At 46.3% G+C, this 16,918-nt stretch overlaps 1 protein-coding gene across 8 annotated transcripts in view; it reads right to left on the bottom strand.

Annotated features, from left to right (window-relative positions):
- LOC124047254 (microtubule-associated protein 2-like) overlaps positions 1-16,918 on the bottom strand; it is a 169,913-nt gene that overhangs the window by 66,125 nt on the left and 86,870 nt on the right. For all 8 annotated transcript variants that reach the window (XM_046367785.1, XM_046367786.1, XM_046367787.1 and 5 more), the window contains exon 4: positions 1,346-1,590. In XM_046367785.1, coding sequence (XP_046223741.1) covers positions 1,346-1,550 — 205 coding nt within the window. In that variant the 5' untranslated portion in view covers positions 1,551-1,590. The remainder of the gene's footprint in view (positions 1-1,345; positions 1,591-16,918) is intronic.

Below are 16,918 nucleotides of genomic sequence, written 5' to 3'. Positions count from 1 at the left end.
TGGTTTAAAGAAAATAGCCCTATTTGGTAAAAGACCAAGTCCATATTATGGAAAGAACAGCTCAATAAGCAAAGAGAAACGACAGTCCATCGCTACTTTAAGACATGAACATTAGAAGTTTGTTCATGTGCAGTTGCAAAAACCATGACGGAAATGACTCTCATGAGGACCTCCACAGTAAAGGAAGACCCAGAATTACCTCTGCTGCAGAGGATAAGTTCATTAGAGTTAACTGCACCTCAGATTGCAGACCAAATAAATGCTTCACAGAGTTCAAGTAACAGACATCTCAACATCAACTGTTCAGAGTTAACTGCGTGAATCAGGCCTTTGTGGTCGATTTTCTGCAAAGAAACCACTACTAAAGGACACCAATAAGAAGAAGAGGCTTGCTTGGGCCAAAAAACATGAGCAATGGACAATAGACCGGTGGAAATCTGTCTTTTGGTCTGATGAGTCACTGCCATGTCTCCATGAGACGCAGAGTTGGTGAATGGATGATCTCCGCATGAGTGGTTCCCACCATGAAGCATGGAGGAGGAGATATGATGGTGGGGGGGGGGCTTTGCTGGTGACACTGTCTGTGAATTATTTAAAATGCAAGGCACACTTAACCAGCATGGCTACAACAGCATTCTGCAGCAATACGCCATCCCATCTGGTTTGCGCTTAATGGGACTGTCATTTGTTTTTCAACAGGACAATGACCCAAAATACACCTCCAGGCTGTGTTAGGGATATTTGACCAAGAAGGAGAGTGAAGGTTGCTAGATCGAATCCCCGCGCTGACAAGGTAAAACTCTGTAGTTCTGCCCCTGAACAAGGCAGTTAAACCACTGTTCCAAGGCTGTCATTGTAACAAGAATTTGTTCTTAACTGACTTGCCTAGTTAAATAAAATACATTGACCTGGCCTCCACAATCAGCTGACCTCAGCCTAGTTGAGATGAGTTGGACTGCAGAGTGAAGGAAAAGCAGCTCAGCATTATGTGGGTTACTCCTTCAAGACTGTTGGAAAAGCAGGCCTCATGAAGCTGGTTGAGAGAATGCCAAGAGTGTACAAAGCTGTCATCAAAGCTAAGGATGGCTACTTTGAAGAATGTTAAATACATTGTGATTTGTTTATTCTACGATGTAGAAAATAGTAAAATAAAGAAAAACCCTTGAATGAGTAGGTGTGTGCAAACTTTTGACTGGTACTGTACATCTGTGCGCAATTCTACAACTTTTTGTGGCTACAAAAATTGTAGCCACAAAAAGTTTGGTCGATACTGATTCGGTATGTGGGTACAAGACAGCAGTTATAGAAGCTCTGTCCCTGAGTCTCAGATATCAGGGGTCCTTACCAGCCGTAACTGCATGGTCGCCGTTGAAGCCATTCTCTCTGGCGGTGTAGGAGGGTGGTGCTGCTCCATGGGCCGTCCCTGGCTGGCACGCCCTGTAGGAGGGGGGGTAGCCATTAGCCCCATGGGCTGGGGGAGGAGAGGGGTCCTGTGCCCCCGACGGATCCCACTGGGGGGGGGTGTCTTCACGTTGACGACCGTCTGCCATGCTGGTGGTCAGTGGCGACCAGGGGAGTCTCTCCTTGTAGCTGGGAGAAGAGGAGAATATGGTCATTGACTGATTGATTGATTGACTGATTGATTGATTAGAGGGGGTCAGTGGTGGCTGGGGGAGGCTCTGCTTATGGCTGGGAGAAGAGGAGAATATGGTGATTGATTGATTGATTGATTGATTGACTGATTGATTAGTGGGGGTCAGTGGTGGCCGGGGGGGCTCTGAGAAGAGGAGAAGAGGATGGTCATAGATTAATATAATAAATGGTGGCTCATAATGGTTATTAACAGTTTGGCAGGGATACAGAATACAGAACATATTGATGGGGTGGAAGAGACCCAATGACAAAGGACATCATTCACATTCAACACACTCTTCTGCCTCAGATCACAAATCACCTCCCACATTGACAGACTGTTAGAACAGGCTTATGGACTTCAGATCACAGGACAGTCTCTCTCTATCTCTGCTGCGAAGTTCACTTTTGAGCTGTGCTGGTGGCTTTCAGGCATACCCAGACTGCCCCAGACTGTAGCCAGCATTGGAGTCTCTGTGACAGGGATATGTCTGAGGACAGAGTGCTTGGAGTTCAGATTCCTGAAACCCCACAGGGCTAAGTAAAGAGCATGTGTGACCATCTGAGGGGAGGGGCGTTCTGCTGGGTCCCTCTAGTAGACTGATCCTGCTTTACAACACAGGGGGAGAGTGAACAAATAGGTAATAATGCTGAATTCCAAATGGTCCCCAGATCTCAGACGATTGGATACAGTATAGGCACTATAGTAATAGCTTCATTATGCCATCTGATTGGCTAGGTGGAAATATCTGCATCCACCTATCCAATCCTCTCACAGTGCATTTGGAAAGTATTCAGACCCCTTGACTTTTTCCACATTTTGTTACGTTACAGACTTGTTCTAAAATTGATTAAAAGTAAAACATTCCTCATCAATCTGCACAAAATACCCCATAATGACAAAGCGAAAACAGGTTTTTTATTTGGCAAATGTATTAAAATTAAAAAACTGAAATACCTTCTTTACATAAGTACTCAGACCCGTTGCTATGAGACTGAAATTGAGCCCAGGCTCATCCTGTTTCCATTGAACAAGCCATGAAGTCGAAGAAATTGTCCGTAGAGCTCCGAGACAGAATTGTGTCAAGGAACGGATCTGGGGAAGGGTACCAAAATATTTATGCAGTATTGAACATCCCCAAGAACAAAGTGACTTCCATCATTCTTAAATAGAAGAAGTTTGGAACACCCAAGTCTCTTCCTAGAGCTGACCGTCCGGCCAAACTCCGCAATCAGGGTAGATCCCGACTGTCATTCTGACAGAGCTCCAAAGTTCCTCTGTGGAGATGGAAGAACCTTCTAGAACTATAACCATCTCTGCAGCACTCCACCAATCAGAGCTTTATGGTTGTGGCCAGACAGAAGCCACTCCTCAGTAAAAGGCACATGACAGCCCGCTTGGAGTTTGCCAAAAGGCACCTGCTCTGATGAAACCAAGATTGAAATCTCTATCTCTACGGTGAAGCATGGTGGTTGCAGCATCATTCTGTGGGGATGTTTTTCAGCGGCAGGGACTGCGAGATTGGTCAGGATCAAGGGAAAGATTAACGGAGAAAAGTACAGAGAGATCCTTGAAGAAAACCTGCTCGAGAAGAGCGCTCAGGACGTCAGACTGGAGCGACGGTTCACCTTCCAACAGGACAACGACCCTAAACACACAGCCAAGACAACACAGGAGGGGCTTCGGGACAAGTCTCTGAATGTCCCTGAGTGGCCCAGCCAGTGCCCGGACTTGAGCCCGATATAACATCTCTGGAGAGACCTGAAAATAGCTGTGTAGCGACAATCCCTATCCAACCTGATAGAGCTTGAGAGGATTTGCAGAGAAGAAAGGGAGAAACTCCAAATAAAGGTGAGCCAAGCTTATACTGTAGCATCATACCCAAGAAGACTTGAGGCTGTAATCACTGCCAAAGGTGCTTCAACAAAGTACTGAGTAAAGGGCCTGAATACTTATGTAAATGTGATATTTCAAGTTATATATATTTAATAAATTAGCAATAACATCTAAAAACCTTTTTTTGTTTGTCATTATGGGGTATTGTATGTAGATTGATGAAGAAAAACATATATTTAATTCATTTTAGAATAAGGCTGGAACATAAAATGTGGAAAAGGTCAAGGGGTCTGAATACTTTCCGAATGCAATGAATACAGGAGTAGCTAGGGAGTAGAGGCTACAGGACTGGTAAGGAATTGGAGTGGGGAGCAGAGTGAGCGGCCAGTCAGTCATTTGAAGGCAGCAGAGCCTGTGTCATCAGGTCAGACTGACGTTTGATTTTGCTGTCCAAGATGGGTTGTTGTGGCACAAGAGGGCACAGGGCAGGGTAACATGGCCACAATGACTTCCTGTCCCTTTGTCACCACTTCAGAGTGTCTATCATATGAGAGCACCCCCCCACCCCCCTCACTCTCTCTCTCAATTTAAATTACAATTCAATTTTAGGGGATTTAGTTCCACGGGAAACATAGGTTTACATTGCCAAAGCAAGTGAAGTAGATAACAAACAAAAATGAAATACAAAAAATAAAAGATCAAATCAAATCAGATTTTATTCACGTGCTCTGAGTACAACCTTACAGTGAAATGCTTACTTATAGGCTCTAACCAATAGTGCAAAAAAAGTATTAGGTGAACAAAAGGTAGGTACAGAAATAAAACAAAAGTAAAAAGACAGGCTACATACAATAGAGGAGGCTACATACAGTAGAGGAGGCTACATACAGTAGAGGAGGCTACATAAAGTAGAGGAGGCTATATACAGCAGAGGAGGCTACATACAGTATAGGAGGCTACATACAGTAGAGGAGGCTACATAGAGTAGAGGAGGCTACATACAGTAGAGGAGGCTACATACAGTAGAGGAGGCTACATACAGTAGAGGAGGCTACATACAATAGAGGAGGCTATATACAGTAGAGGAGGCTATATACAGTATAGGAGGCTACATACAGTAGAGGAGGCTACATACAGTAGAGGAGGCTACATACAGTATAGGAGGCTACATACAATAGAGGAGGCTACATACAGTAGAGGAGGCTACATACAATAGAGGAGGCTACATACAGTAGAGGAGGCTACATACAGTAGAGGAGGCTACATACAGTAGAGGAGGCTACATACAATAGAGGAGGCTATATACAGTAGAGGAGGCTACATACAGTAGAGGAGGCTACATACAGTATAGGAGGCTACATACAATAGAGGAGGCTACATACAGTATAGGAGGCTACATACAGTAGATGAGGCTACATACAGTAGAGGAGGCTACATACAGTATAGGAGGCTACATACAATAGAGGAGGCTACATACAGTAGAGGAGGCTACATACCGTAGAGGAGGCTACATACAATAGAGGAGGCTACATACAATAGAGGAGGCTACATACAGTAGAGGAGGCTACATACAGTAGAGGAGGCTACATACAGTAGAGGAGGCTACATACAATAGAGGAGGCTATATACAGTAGAGGAGGCTACATACAGTAGAGGAGGCTACATACAGTATAGGAGGCTACATACAATAGAGGAGGCTACAGTAGAGGAGGCTACATACCGTAGAGGAGGCTACATACAGTAGAGGAGGCTACATACAGTAGAGGAGGCTACATACAATAGAGGAGGCTACATACAGTAGAGGAGGCTACATACAGTAGAGGAGGCTACATACAATAGAGGAGGCTACATACAATAGAGGAGGCTATATACAGTAGAGGAGGCTACATACAGTAGAGGAGGCTACATACAGTAGAGGAGGCTACATACAGCAGAGGAGGCTACATACAATAGAGGAGGCTACATACAATAGAGGAGGCTACATACAGTAGAGGAGGCTACATACAGTAGAGGAGGCTACATACAGTAGAGGAGGCTACATACAATAGAGGAGGCTATATACAGTAGAGGAGGCTACATACAGTAGAGGAGGCTACATACAGTATAGGAGGCTACATACAATAGAGGAGGCTACATACAGTATAGGAGGCTACATACAGTAGATGAGGCTACATACAGTAGAGGAGGCTACATACAGTATAGGAGGCTACATACAATAGAGGAGGCTACATACAGTAGAGGAGGCTACATACCGTAGAGGAGGCTACATACAGTAGAGGAGGCTACATACAATAGAGGAGGCTACATACAATAGAGGAGGCTACATACAGTAGAGGAGGCTACATACAGTAGAGGAGGCTACATACAGTAGAGGAGGCTACATACAATAGAGGAGGCTATATACAGTAGAGGAGGCTACATACAGTAGAGGAGGCTACATACAGTATAGGAGGCTACATACAATAGAGGAGGCTACATACAGTAGAGGAGGCTACATACCGTAGAGGAGGCTACATACAGTAGAGGAGGCTACATACAATAGAGGAGGCTACATACAATAGAGGAGGCTACATACAGTAGAGGAGGCTACATACAGTAGAGGAGGCTACATACAATAGAGGAGGCTACATACAATAGAGGAGGCTACATACAATAGAGGAGGCTATATACAGTAGAGGAGGCTACATACAGTAGAGGAGGCTACATACAGTAGAGGAGGCTACATACAGCAGAGGAGGCTACATACAATAGAGGAGGCTACATACAATAGAGGAGGCTACATACAGTATAGGAGGCTACATACAGTAGAGGAGGCTACATACAATAGAGGAGGCTACATACAGTATAGGAGGCTACATACAGTAGAGGAGGCTACATACAGTAGAGGAGGCTACATACAGTAGAGGAGGCTACATACAATAGAGGAGGCTATATACAGTAGAGGACGCTATATACAGTAGAGGAGGCTACATACAATAGAGGAGGCTACATACAGTAGAGGAGGCTACATACAGTAGAGGAGGCTACATACAGTAGAGGAGGCTATATACAGTAGAGGAGGCTACATACAATAGAGGAGGCTATATACAGTAGAGGAGGCTACATACAGTAGAGGAGGCTACATACAATAGAGGAGGCTACATACAGTAGAGGAGGCTATATACAGTAGAGGAGGCTATATACAGTAGAGGAGGCTACATACAGTAGAGGAGGCTATATACAGTAGAGGAGGCTACATACAGTAGAGGAGGCTACATACAATAGAGGAGGCTATATACAGTAGAGGAGGCTACATACAGTAGAGGAGGCTACATACAGTATAGGAGGCTACATACAATAGAGGAGGCTACATACAGTAGAGGAGGCTACATACCGTAGAGGAGGCTACATACAGTAGAGGAGGCTACATACAATAGAGTAGGCTACATACAGTAGAGGAGGCTACATACAGTAGAGGAGGCTACATACAGTAGAGGAGGCTACATACAATAGAGGAGGCTACATACAATAGAGGAGGCTACATACAATAGAGGAGGCTATATACAGTAGAGGAGGCTACATACAGTAGAGGAGGCTACATACAGCAGAGGAGGCTATATACAATAGAGGAGGCTACATACAATAGAGGAGGCTACATACAGTAGAGGAGGCTACATACAGTAGAGGAGGCTACATACAGTAGAGGAGGCTATATACAGTAGAGGAGGCTACATACAGTAGAGGAGGCTACATACAATAGAGGAGGCTACATACAGTAGAGGAGGCTATATACAGTAGAGGAGGCTATATACAGTAGAGGAGGCTACATACAGTAGAGGAGGCTATATGCAGTAGAGGAGGCTATATACAATAGAGGAGGCTATATACAGTAGGCTACATACAGGCTACATACAGTAGAGGAGGCTACATACAGTAGAGGAGGCTACATACAGTAGAGGAGGCTATATACAGTAGAGGAGGCTACATACAGTAGAGGAGGCTACATACAATAGAGGAGGCTACATACAGTAGAGGAGGCTATATACAGTAGAGGAGGCTACATACAGTAGAGGAGGCTACATACAGCAGAGGAGGCTATATACAATAGAGGAGGCTACATACAATAGAGGAGGCTACATACAGTAGAGGAGGCTACATACAGTAGAGGAGGCTACATACAGTAGAGGAGGCTACATACAGTAGAGGAGGCTATATACAGTAGAGGAGGCTACATACAGTAGAGGAGGCTACATACAATAGAGGAGGCTACATACAGTAGAGGAGGCTATATACAGTAGAGGAGGCTATATACAGTAGAGGAGGCTACATACAGTAGAGGAGGCTATATACAGTAGAGGAGGCTATATACAGTAGAGGACGCTATATACAGTAGAGGAGGCTACATACAATAGAGGAGGCTACATACAGTAGAGGAGGCTACATACAGTAGAGGAGGCTACATACAGTAGAGGAGGCTATATACAGTAGAGGAGGCTACATACAATAGAGGAGGCTATATACAGTAGAGGAGGCTACATACAGTAGAGGAGGCTACATACAATAGAGGAGGCTACATACAGTAGAGGAGGCTATATACAGTAGAGGAGGCTATATACAGTAGAGGAGGCTACATACAGTAGAGGAGGCTATATACAGTAGAGGAGGCTACATACAGTAGAGGAGGCTACATACAATAGAGGAGGCTATATACAGTAGAGGAGGCTACATACAGTAGAGGAGGCTACATACAGTATAGGAGGCTACATACAATAGAGGAGGCTACATACAGTAGAGGAGGCTACATAGTAGAGGAGGCTACATACAGTAGAGGAGGCTACATACAATAGAGTAGGCTACATACAGTAGAGGAGGCTACATACAGTAGAGGAGGCTACATACAGTAGAGGAGGCTACATACAATAGAGGAGGCTACATACAATAGAGGAGGCTACATACAATAGAGGAGGCTATATACAGTAGAGGAGGCTACATACAGTAGAGGAGGCTACATACAGCAGAGGAGGCTATATACAATAGAGGAGGCTACATACAATAGAGGAGGCTACATACAGTAGAGGAGGCTACATACAGTAGAGGAGGCTACATACAGTAGAGGAGGCTATATACAGTAGAGGAGGCTACATACAGTAGAGGAGGCTACATACAATAGAGGAGGCTACATACAGTAGAGGAGGCTATATACAGTAGAGGAGGCTATATACAGTAGAGGAGGCTACATACAGTAGAGGAGGCTATATACAGTAGAGGAGGCTATATACAATAGAGGAGGCTATATACAGTAGGGGAGGCTACATACAGTAGAGGAGGCTACATACAGTAGAGGAGGCTACATACAGTAGAGGAGGCTATATACAGTAGAGGAGGCTACATACAGTAGAGGAGGCTACATACAATAGAGGAGGCTACATACAGTAGAGGAGGCTATATACAGTAGAGGAGGCTACATACAGTAGAGGAGGCTACATACAGCAGAGGAGGCTATATACAATAGAGGAGGCTACATACAATAGAGGAGGCTACATACAGTAGAGGAGGCTACATAGAGTAGAGGAGGCTACATACAGTAGAGGAGGCTACATACAGTAGAGGAGGCTATATACAGTAGAGGAGGCTACATACAGTAGAGGAGGCTACATACAATAGAGGAGGCTACATACAGTAGAGGAGGCTATATACAGTAGAGGAGGCTATATACAGTAGAGGAGGCTACATACAGTAGAGGAGGCTATATACAGTAGAGGAGGCTATATACAATAGAGGAGGCTATATACAGTAGGGGAGGCTATATACAGTAGAGGAGGCTACATACAATAGAGGAGGCTACATACAGTAGAGGAGGCTATATACAATAGAGGAGGCTATATAGAGGAGGCTATATACAGTAGAGGAGGCTATATACAATAGAGGAGGCTATATACAGTAGAAGAGGCTATATACAGTAGAGGAGGTTCCGGTTTGGAGCGAGTGGTCGCATCGGTGCTTCGCTCCCGCAGGTAGTATAACTTTTTACATTTCATTATATTTCATTATAGCACAATGGTTTGATTTGTCTAATCTTAGCAATTTCTTCTCAGCTAGCTACATAGGCGTCTTTGTATCAAAGATAATTGCGTAATTATCGTATTTCGCCGTCCTAACGTAGTCTTCACTAGCCAGCTAGCTAACTTCCACTGATTAGCTGCACTGGGAAAACTATTACACTCAACTGAACGACTTGATTAGTGTAGTGTTAGCTAGCTACATAGCTGTCTTTGCTGTCTTCGTATCTTCGTTCCAAGATAATTGTGTTGTTTAGGTTTAGAGTGTGTAGTCTTAGAGTGATTATCTTAATTTACCTAGGTTAGCTAGCCAGCTATTTGTCGTCCTTAACGTAGGAGACTCTGCTAGCTAGCCAACAGCTAGCCAACGCTAGCCAACGTCTTCTGAATAGAACTCAACAACCCGGTCGCATTCACAGTTAGTATCACATTTTCATTTCATTTCATTACAGTACAACGGTTTGATTTGTTTGATCATAGCTAGCTACATAGCCGTCTTTGTATCAAAGATAAGTGTGTAGTCTAGAGCGATTTTCTAGGTTAGCTAGCCAGCTATTGTCGTTCTTTTAATGCAACGTAACGTAAACAACACTACTAGCTAGCCAGCTAGCCCCCGAATAGCAGCACTGTAGAAACTATTACACTCAACGGAACGACTTGATTAGTGTAGTGTCAACAACGCACCCACTGCCAGCTAGCCTACTTCAGCAGTACTGTATCATTTTAATCATTTTAGTCAATAAGATTCCTGCTACGTAGCTTAACTTTCTGAACATTCGAGACGTGTAGTCCACTTGTCATTTCAATCTCCTTTGCATTAGCGTAGCCTCTTCTGTAGCCTGTCAACTATGTGTCTGTTTATCCCTGTTCTCTCCTCTCTACACAGACCATACAAACGCTCCACACCGCGTGGCCGCGGCCACCCTAATCTGGTGGTCCCAGCGCGCACGACCCATGTGGAGTTCCAGGTCTCCGGTAGCCTCTGGAACTGCCGTTCTGCGGTCAACAAGGCAGAGTTCATCTCAGCCTATGCCTCCCTCCAGTCCCTCGACTTCTTGGCACTAACGGAAACATGGATCACCACAGACAACACTGCTACTCCTACTGCTCTCTCTTCGTCCGCCCACGTGTTCTCGCACACCCCGAGAGCTTCTGGTCAGCGGGGTGGTGGCACCGGGATCCTCATCTCTCCCAAGTGGTCATTCTCTCTTTCTCCCCTTACCCATCTGTCTATCGCCTCCTTTGAATTCCATGCTGTCACAGTTACCAGCCCTTTCAAGCTTAACATCCTTATCATTTATCGCCCTCCAGGTTCCCTCGGAGAGTTCATCAATGAGCTTGATGCCTTGATAAGCTCCTTTCCTGAGGACGGCTCACCTCTCACAGTTCTGGGCGACTTTAACCTCCCCACGTCTACCTTTGACTCATTCCTCTCTGCCTCCTTCTTTCCACTCCTCTCCTTTTTTGACCTCACCCTCTCACCTTCCCCCCCTACTCACAAGGCAGGCAATACGCTCGACCTCATCTTTACTAGATGCTGTTCTTCCACTAACCTCATTGCAACTCCCCTCCAAGTCTCCGACCACTACCTTGTATCCTTTTCCCTCTCGCTCTCATCCAACACCTCCCACACTGCCCCTACTCAGATGGTATCGCGCCGTCCCAACCTTCGCTCTCTCTCCCCCGCTACTCTCTCCTCTTCCATCCTATCTCTTCCCTCCGCTCAAACCTTCTCCAACCTATCTCCTGATTCTGCCTCCTCAACCCTCCTCTCCTCCCTCTCTGCATCCTTTGACTCTCTATGTCCCCTATCCTCCAGGCCGGCTCGGTCCTCCCCTCCCGCTCCGTGGCTCGATGACTCATTGCGAGCTCACAGAACAGGCCTCCGGGCAGCCGAGCGGAAATGGAGGAAAACTCGCCTCCCTGCGGACCTGGCATCCTTTCACTCCCTCCTCTCTACATTTTCCTCCTCTGTCTCTGCTGCTAAAGCCACTTTCTACCACGCTAAATTCCAAGCATCTGCCTCTAACCCTAGGAAGCTCTTTGCCACCTTCTCCTCCCTCCTGAATCCTCCTCCCCCTCCCCCCTCCTCCCTCTCTGCAGACGACTTCGTCAACCATTTTGAAAAGAAGGTCGACGACATCCGATCCTCGTTTGCTAAGTCAAACGACACCGCTGGTTCTGCTCACACTGCCCTACCCTGTGCTCTGACCTCTTTCTCCCCTCTCTCTCCAGATGAAATCTCGCGTCTTGTGACGGCCGGCCGCACAACAACCTGCCCGCTTGACCCTATCCCCTCCCCTCTTCTCCAGACCATTTCCGGAGACCTTCTCCCTTACCTCACCTCGCTCATCAACTCATGACTGACCGCTGGCTACGTCCCTTCCGTCTTCAAGAGAGCGAGAGTTGCACCCCTTCTGAAAAAACCTACACTCGATCCCTCCGATGTCAACAATTACAGACCAGTATCCCTTCTTTCTTTTCTCTCCAAAACTCTTGAACGTGCCGTCCTTGGCCAGCTCTCCCGCTATCTCTCTCTGAATGACCTTCTTGATCCAAATCAGTCAGGTTTCAAGACTAGTCATTCAACTGAGACTGCTCTCCTCTGTATCACGGAGGCGCTCCGCACTGCTAAAGCTAACTCTCTCTCCTCTGCTCTCATCCTTCTAGATCTATCGGCTGCCTTCGATACTGTGAACCATCAGATCCTCCTCTCCACCCTCTCCGAGTTGGGCATCTCCCTCCGCGCGGCCCACGCTTGGATTGCGTCCTACCTGACAGGTCGCTCCTACCAGGTGGCGTGGCGAGAATCTGTCTCCTCACCACGCGCTCTCACCACTGGTGTCCCCCAGGGCTCTGTTCTAGGCCCTCTCCTATTCTCGCTATACACCAAGTCACTTGGCTCTGTCATAACCTCACATGGTCTCTCCTATCATTGCTATGCAGACGACACACAACTAATCTTCTCCTTTCCCCTTCTGATGACCAGGTGGCGAATCGCATCTCTGCATGTCTGGCAGACATATCAGTGTGGATGACGGATCACCACCTCAAGCTGAACCTCGGTAAGACGGAGCTGCTCTTCCTCCCGGGAAGGACTGCCCGTTCCATGATCTCGCCATCACGGTTGACAACTCCATTGTGTCCTCCTCCCAGAGCGCTAAGAACCTTGGTGTGATCCTGGACAACACCCTGTCGTTCTCAACCAACATCTGTTCAAGGCGGTGTTTGCCCGTTCCTGTAGGTTCATGCTCTTTACAACATCCGCAGAGTACTCTTTCACCTGCACCCTGCCTCACACAGGAAGCGGCGCAGGTCCTAATCCAGGCACTTGTCATCTCCCGTCTGGATTACTGCAACTCGCTGTTGGCTGGGCTCCCTGCCTGTGCCATTAAACCCCTTCAACTCATCCAGAACGCCGCAGCCCGTCTGGTGTTCAACCTTCCCAAGTTCTCTCACGTCACCCCGCTCTCTCCACTGGCTTCCAGTTGAAGCTCGCATCCGCTACAAGACCATGGTGCTTGCCTACGGAGCTGTGAGGGGAACGGCACCTCAGTACCTCCAGGCTCTGATCAGGCCCTACACCCAAACACGGGCACTGCGTTCATCCACCTCTGGCCTGCTCGCCTCCCTACCACTGAGGAAGTACAGCTCCCGCTCAGCCCAGTCAAAACTGTTCGCTGCTCTGGCCCCCCAATGGTGGAACAAACTCCCTCACGACGCCAGGACAGCGGAGTCAATCACCACCTTCCGGAGACACCTGAAACCCCACCTCTTTAAGGAATACCTAGGATAGGATAAGTATTCCCCCCCCCCTTTAAGATTTAGATGCACTATTGTAAAGTGACTGTTCCACTGGATGTCATAAGGTGAATGCATCAATTTGTAAGTCGCTCTGGATAAGAGCGTCTGCTAAATGACTTAAATGTAAATGTAAATGTAAATATACAGTAGAGGAGGCTATATACAGTAGAGGAGGCTATATACAGTAGAGGAGGCTATATACAGTAGAGGAGGCTATATACAGAGGAGGCTATATACAGTAGCGAGGCTACATACAATAGAGGAGGCTATATACAGTAGAGGAGGCTATATACAGTTGAGGAGGAGTAGAGGAGGCTATATACAGTAGAGGAGGCTATATACAGTAGAGGAGGCTATATACAGTAGCAAGGCTATATACAGTAGAGGAGGCTATATACAATAGAGGAGGCTATATACAGTAGAGGTGGCTATATACAGTAATGGAGGCTACATACAATAGAGGAGGCTACATACAGTAGAGGAGGCTATATACAATAGAGGAGGCTATATAGAGGAGGCTATATACAGTAGAGAAGGCTATATACAATAGAGGAGGCTATATACAGTAGAAGAGGCTATATACAGTAGAGGAGGCTATATACAGTAGAGGAGGCTATATACAATAGAGGAGACTACATACAATAGAGGAGGCTATATACAGTAGAGGAGGCTATATACAGTAGAGGAGGCTATATACAATAGAGGAGGCTATATACAGTAGAGGAGGCTATATACAGTAGAGGAGGCTATATACAATAGAGGAGGCTATATACAGTAGCGAGGCTACATACAATAGAGGAGGCTATATATACAGTTGAGGAGGCTATATACAGTAGAGGAGGCTATATACAGTAGAGGAGGCTATATACAATAGAGGAGGCTATATACAGTAGAGGAGGCTATATACAGTAGAGGAGGCTATATACAGTAGAGGAGGCTATATACAATAGAGGAGGCTACATACAGTCGAGGAGGCTATATACAATAGAGGAGGCTATATACAATAGAGGAGGCTATATACAATAGAGGAGGCTATATACAATAGAGGAGGCTATATACAATAGAGGGGGCTACATACAGTAGAGGAGGCTATATACAATAGAGGAGGCTACATACAGTCGAGGAGGCTATATACAATAGAGGAGGCTATATACAATAGAGGAGGCTATATACAATAGAGGAGGCTATATACAATAGAGGAGGCTATATACAGTAGAGGAGGCTATATACAGTAGCAAGGCTATATACAGTAGCGAGGCTATATACAGTAGTGAGGCTATAAAAGTAGCGAGGCTTCATACAGACACCTGTTAGTCAGGCTGATTGAGGTAGTATTTACATGTCGATATGGTTAAAGTGACTATGCATACATGATGAACAGAGAGTAGCAGTAGCGTAAAAGAGGGGTTGGTGGGTGGTGGGTGGGACACAATGCAAATAGCCCTGTTAGCCAATGTGCGGGAGCACTGGTTGGTCGGCCCAATTGAGGTAGTATGTACATGAATTTATAGTTAAAGTGACTATGCATATATGATAAACAGAGAGTAGCAGCAGCATAAAAAGAGGGGTTGGGCGGGGCACACAATTGAAATAGTCCGGGTAGCCATTTGGTTACCTGTTCAGGAGTCTTGTGGCTTGGGGGTAAAAAATGTTGAGAAGCCTTTTGTCCTAGACATGGCACTCCGGTACCTCTTGCCATGCGGTAGTAGGGAGAATAGTCTATGACTTGGGGTGGCTGGGGTCTTTGACAATTTTTAGGGCCTTCCTCTGACACCGCCTGATGTAGAGGTCCTGGATGGCAGGCAGCTTAGCCCCAGTGATGTACTGGAACGTACCCACTACCCTCTATAGTGCGTTGCGGTCAGAGGCCGAGCAGTTGCCAGTCAAGATGCTCTCGACATTGTAGCTGTAGAACCTTTTGAGGATCTGAGGACCCATGCCAAATCTTTTTAGTTTCCTGAGGGGGAATAGGCTTTGTCATGCACTCTTCACAACTGTCTTGGTCTGTTTGGACCATTCTAGTTTGTTGTTGATATGGACACCAAGGAACTTGAAGCTCTCAACCTGCTCCACTACAACCCCGTCGATGATAATGGGGGCGTGCTCGGTCCTCCTTTTCCTGTTGTCCACAATCATCTCCTTAGTCTTGGTTACATTGTGGGATAGGTTGTTATTCTGGCACCACCCGGACAGGTTTCTGACTTCCTCCCTATAGGCTGTCTCGTTGTTGTCGGTGATCAAGCCTACCACTGTTGTGTTGTCTGCAATCTTAATGATGGTGTTGGAGTCGTGCCTGGCCATGCAGTCGTGGGTGAACAGGGAGTACAGGAGGGGCAGAGCACGCACCCCTGAGGAGCTCCAGTGTTGAGGATCAGCGTGGCAAATGTGTTGCTACCTACCCTCACCACCTGGGGGTGGCCCGTCAGGAAGTCCAGGATCCAGTTGCAGAGGGAGGTGTTTAGTACCAGGATCCTTAGCTTAGTGATGAGCTTTGAGGGTACTATGGTGTTGAACACTGAGCTGTAGTCAATGAATAGCATTCTCACATAAGTGTTCCTTTTGTCCAGGTGGGAAAGAGCAGTGTGGAGTGCAATAGAGATTGCATCATCTGTGGATCTGTTTGGGCGGTATGCAAATTGGAATGAGTCTAGGGTTTCTGGGATAATGATGTTGATGTGAGCCATTACCAACCTTTCAAAGCACTTCATGGCTACGGACGTGAGTGCTACGGGTATGTAGTCATTTAGGCAGGTTGCCTTTGTGTTCTTGGGTACAGGGACTATGGTGGTCTGCTTGAAACATTTTGGTATTACAGACTCAGGGACATGTTGAAAATGTCTCTGTGTGTGGAGTACAGGTGATCTAGAATTGTTTTCCCTCTGGTTGCACATTTAACATGTTGATGGAAATTTGGTGGAACTGATCTAAGTTTCCCTGCATTAAAGTCTCCGGCCACTAGGAGCGCCACCTCTGGGTGAGTGGTTTCCTGTTAGCTTATTTCCTTATACAGCTGACTGAGTGCAGTCTTAGTGCCAGCATCTGTCTGTGGTGGTAAATAAACAGCCACGAAAAGTATAGCTGAAAACTCTCTAGGCAAGTAGTGTGTGTCACGCTCTGGCCATAGAGTGGCCATAGAGAGGCTTTTTATTCTCTATTTTGGTTAGGCCAGGGTGTGACTAGGGTGGCCATTCTATGTCCTTTTTTTATGTTTTGTATTTCTATGTCTTGGCCTGGTATGGTTCTCAATCAGGGACAGCTGTCTATCGTTGTCTCTGATTGAGAACCATACTTAGGTAAGTTAACTTTGTAGTTGTTCAGGGCACAGAGCCCAAAGCTTCACGGTTGTTTTTTTGTTCTTCGTTTTGTCGGCGTCATTTTTAAATAAAGTTCAAATGTACGCTTACCATGCTGCACCTTGGTACAGTCCTTCAGCTAGCCGTGACAGAGACTTCCTTAGATTTCGTGCACCAGCTGTTGTTTACAAATATGAACAGACCCCCCCCTCGTCTTACCGGAGTGTGCTGTTCTATCTTGCCGGTGCAGCGTGTATCCCGCTAGCTGAATATCCATGTTGTCATTCAGCCACGATTCAGTGAAACATAGGATA

The sequence above is a fragment of the Oncorhynchus gorbuscha genome, linkage group LG01 (genome assembly GCF_021184085.1).
Source record: "Oncorhynchus gorbuscha isolate QuinsamMale2020 ecotype Even-year linkage group LG01, OgorEven_v1.0, whole genome shotgun sequence".
Lineage (NCBI taxonomy): Eukaryota > Metazoa > Chordata > Actinopteri > Salmoniformes > Salmonidae > Oncorhynchus > Oncorhynchus gorbuscha.
Note: the sequence above shows the minus strand (reverse complement) of the source record. Positions and strands in the feature narration are given on the sequence as shown.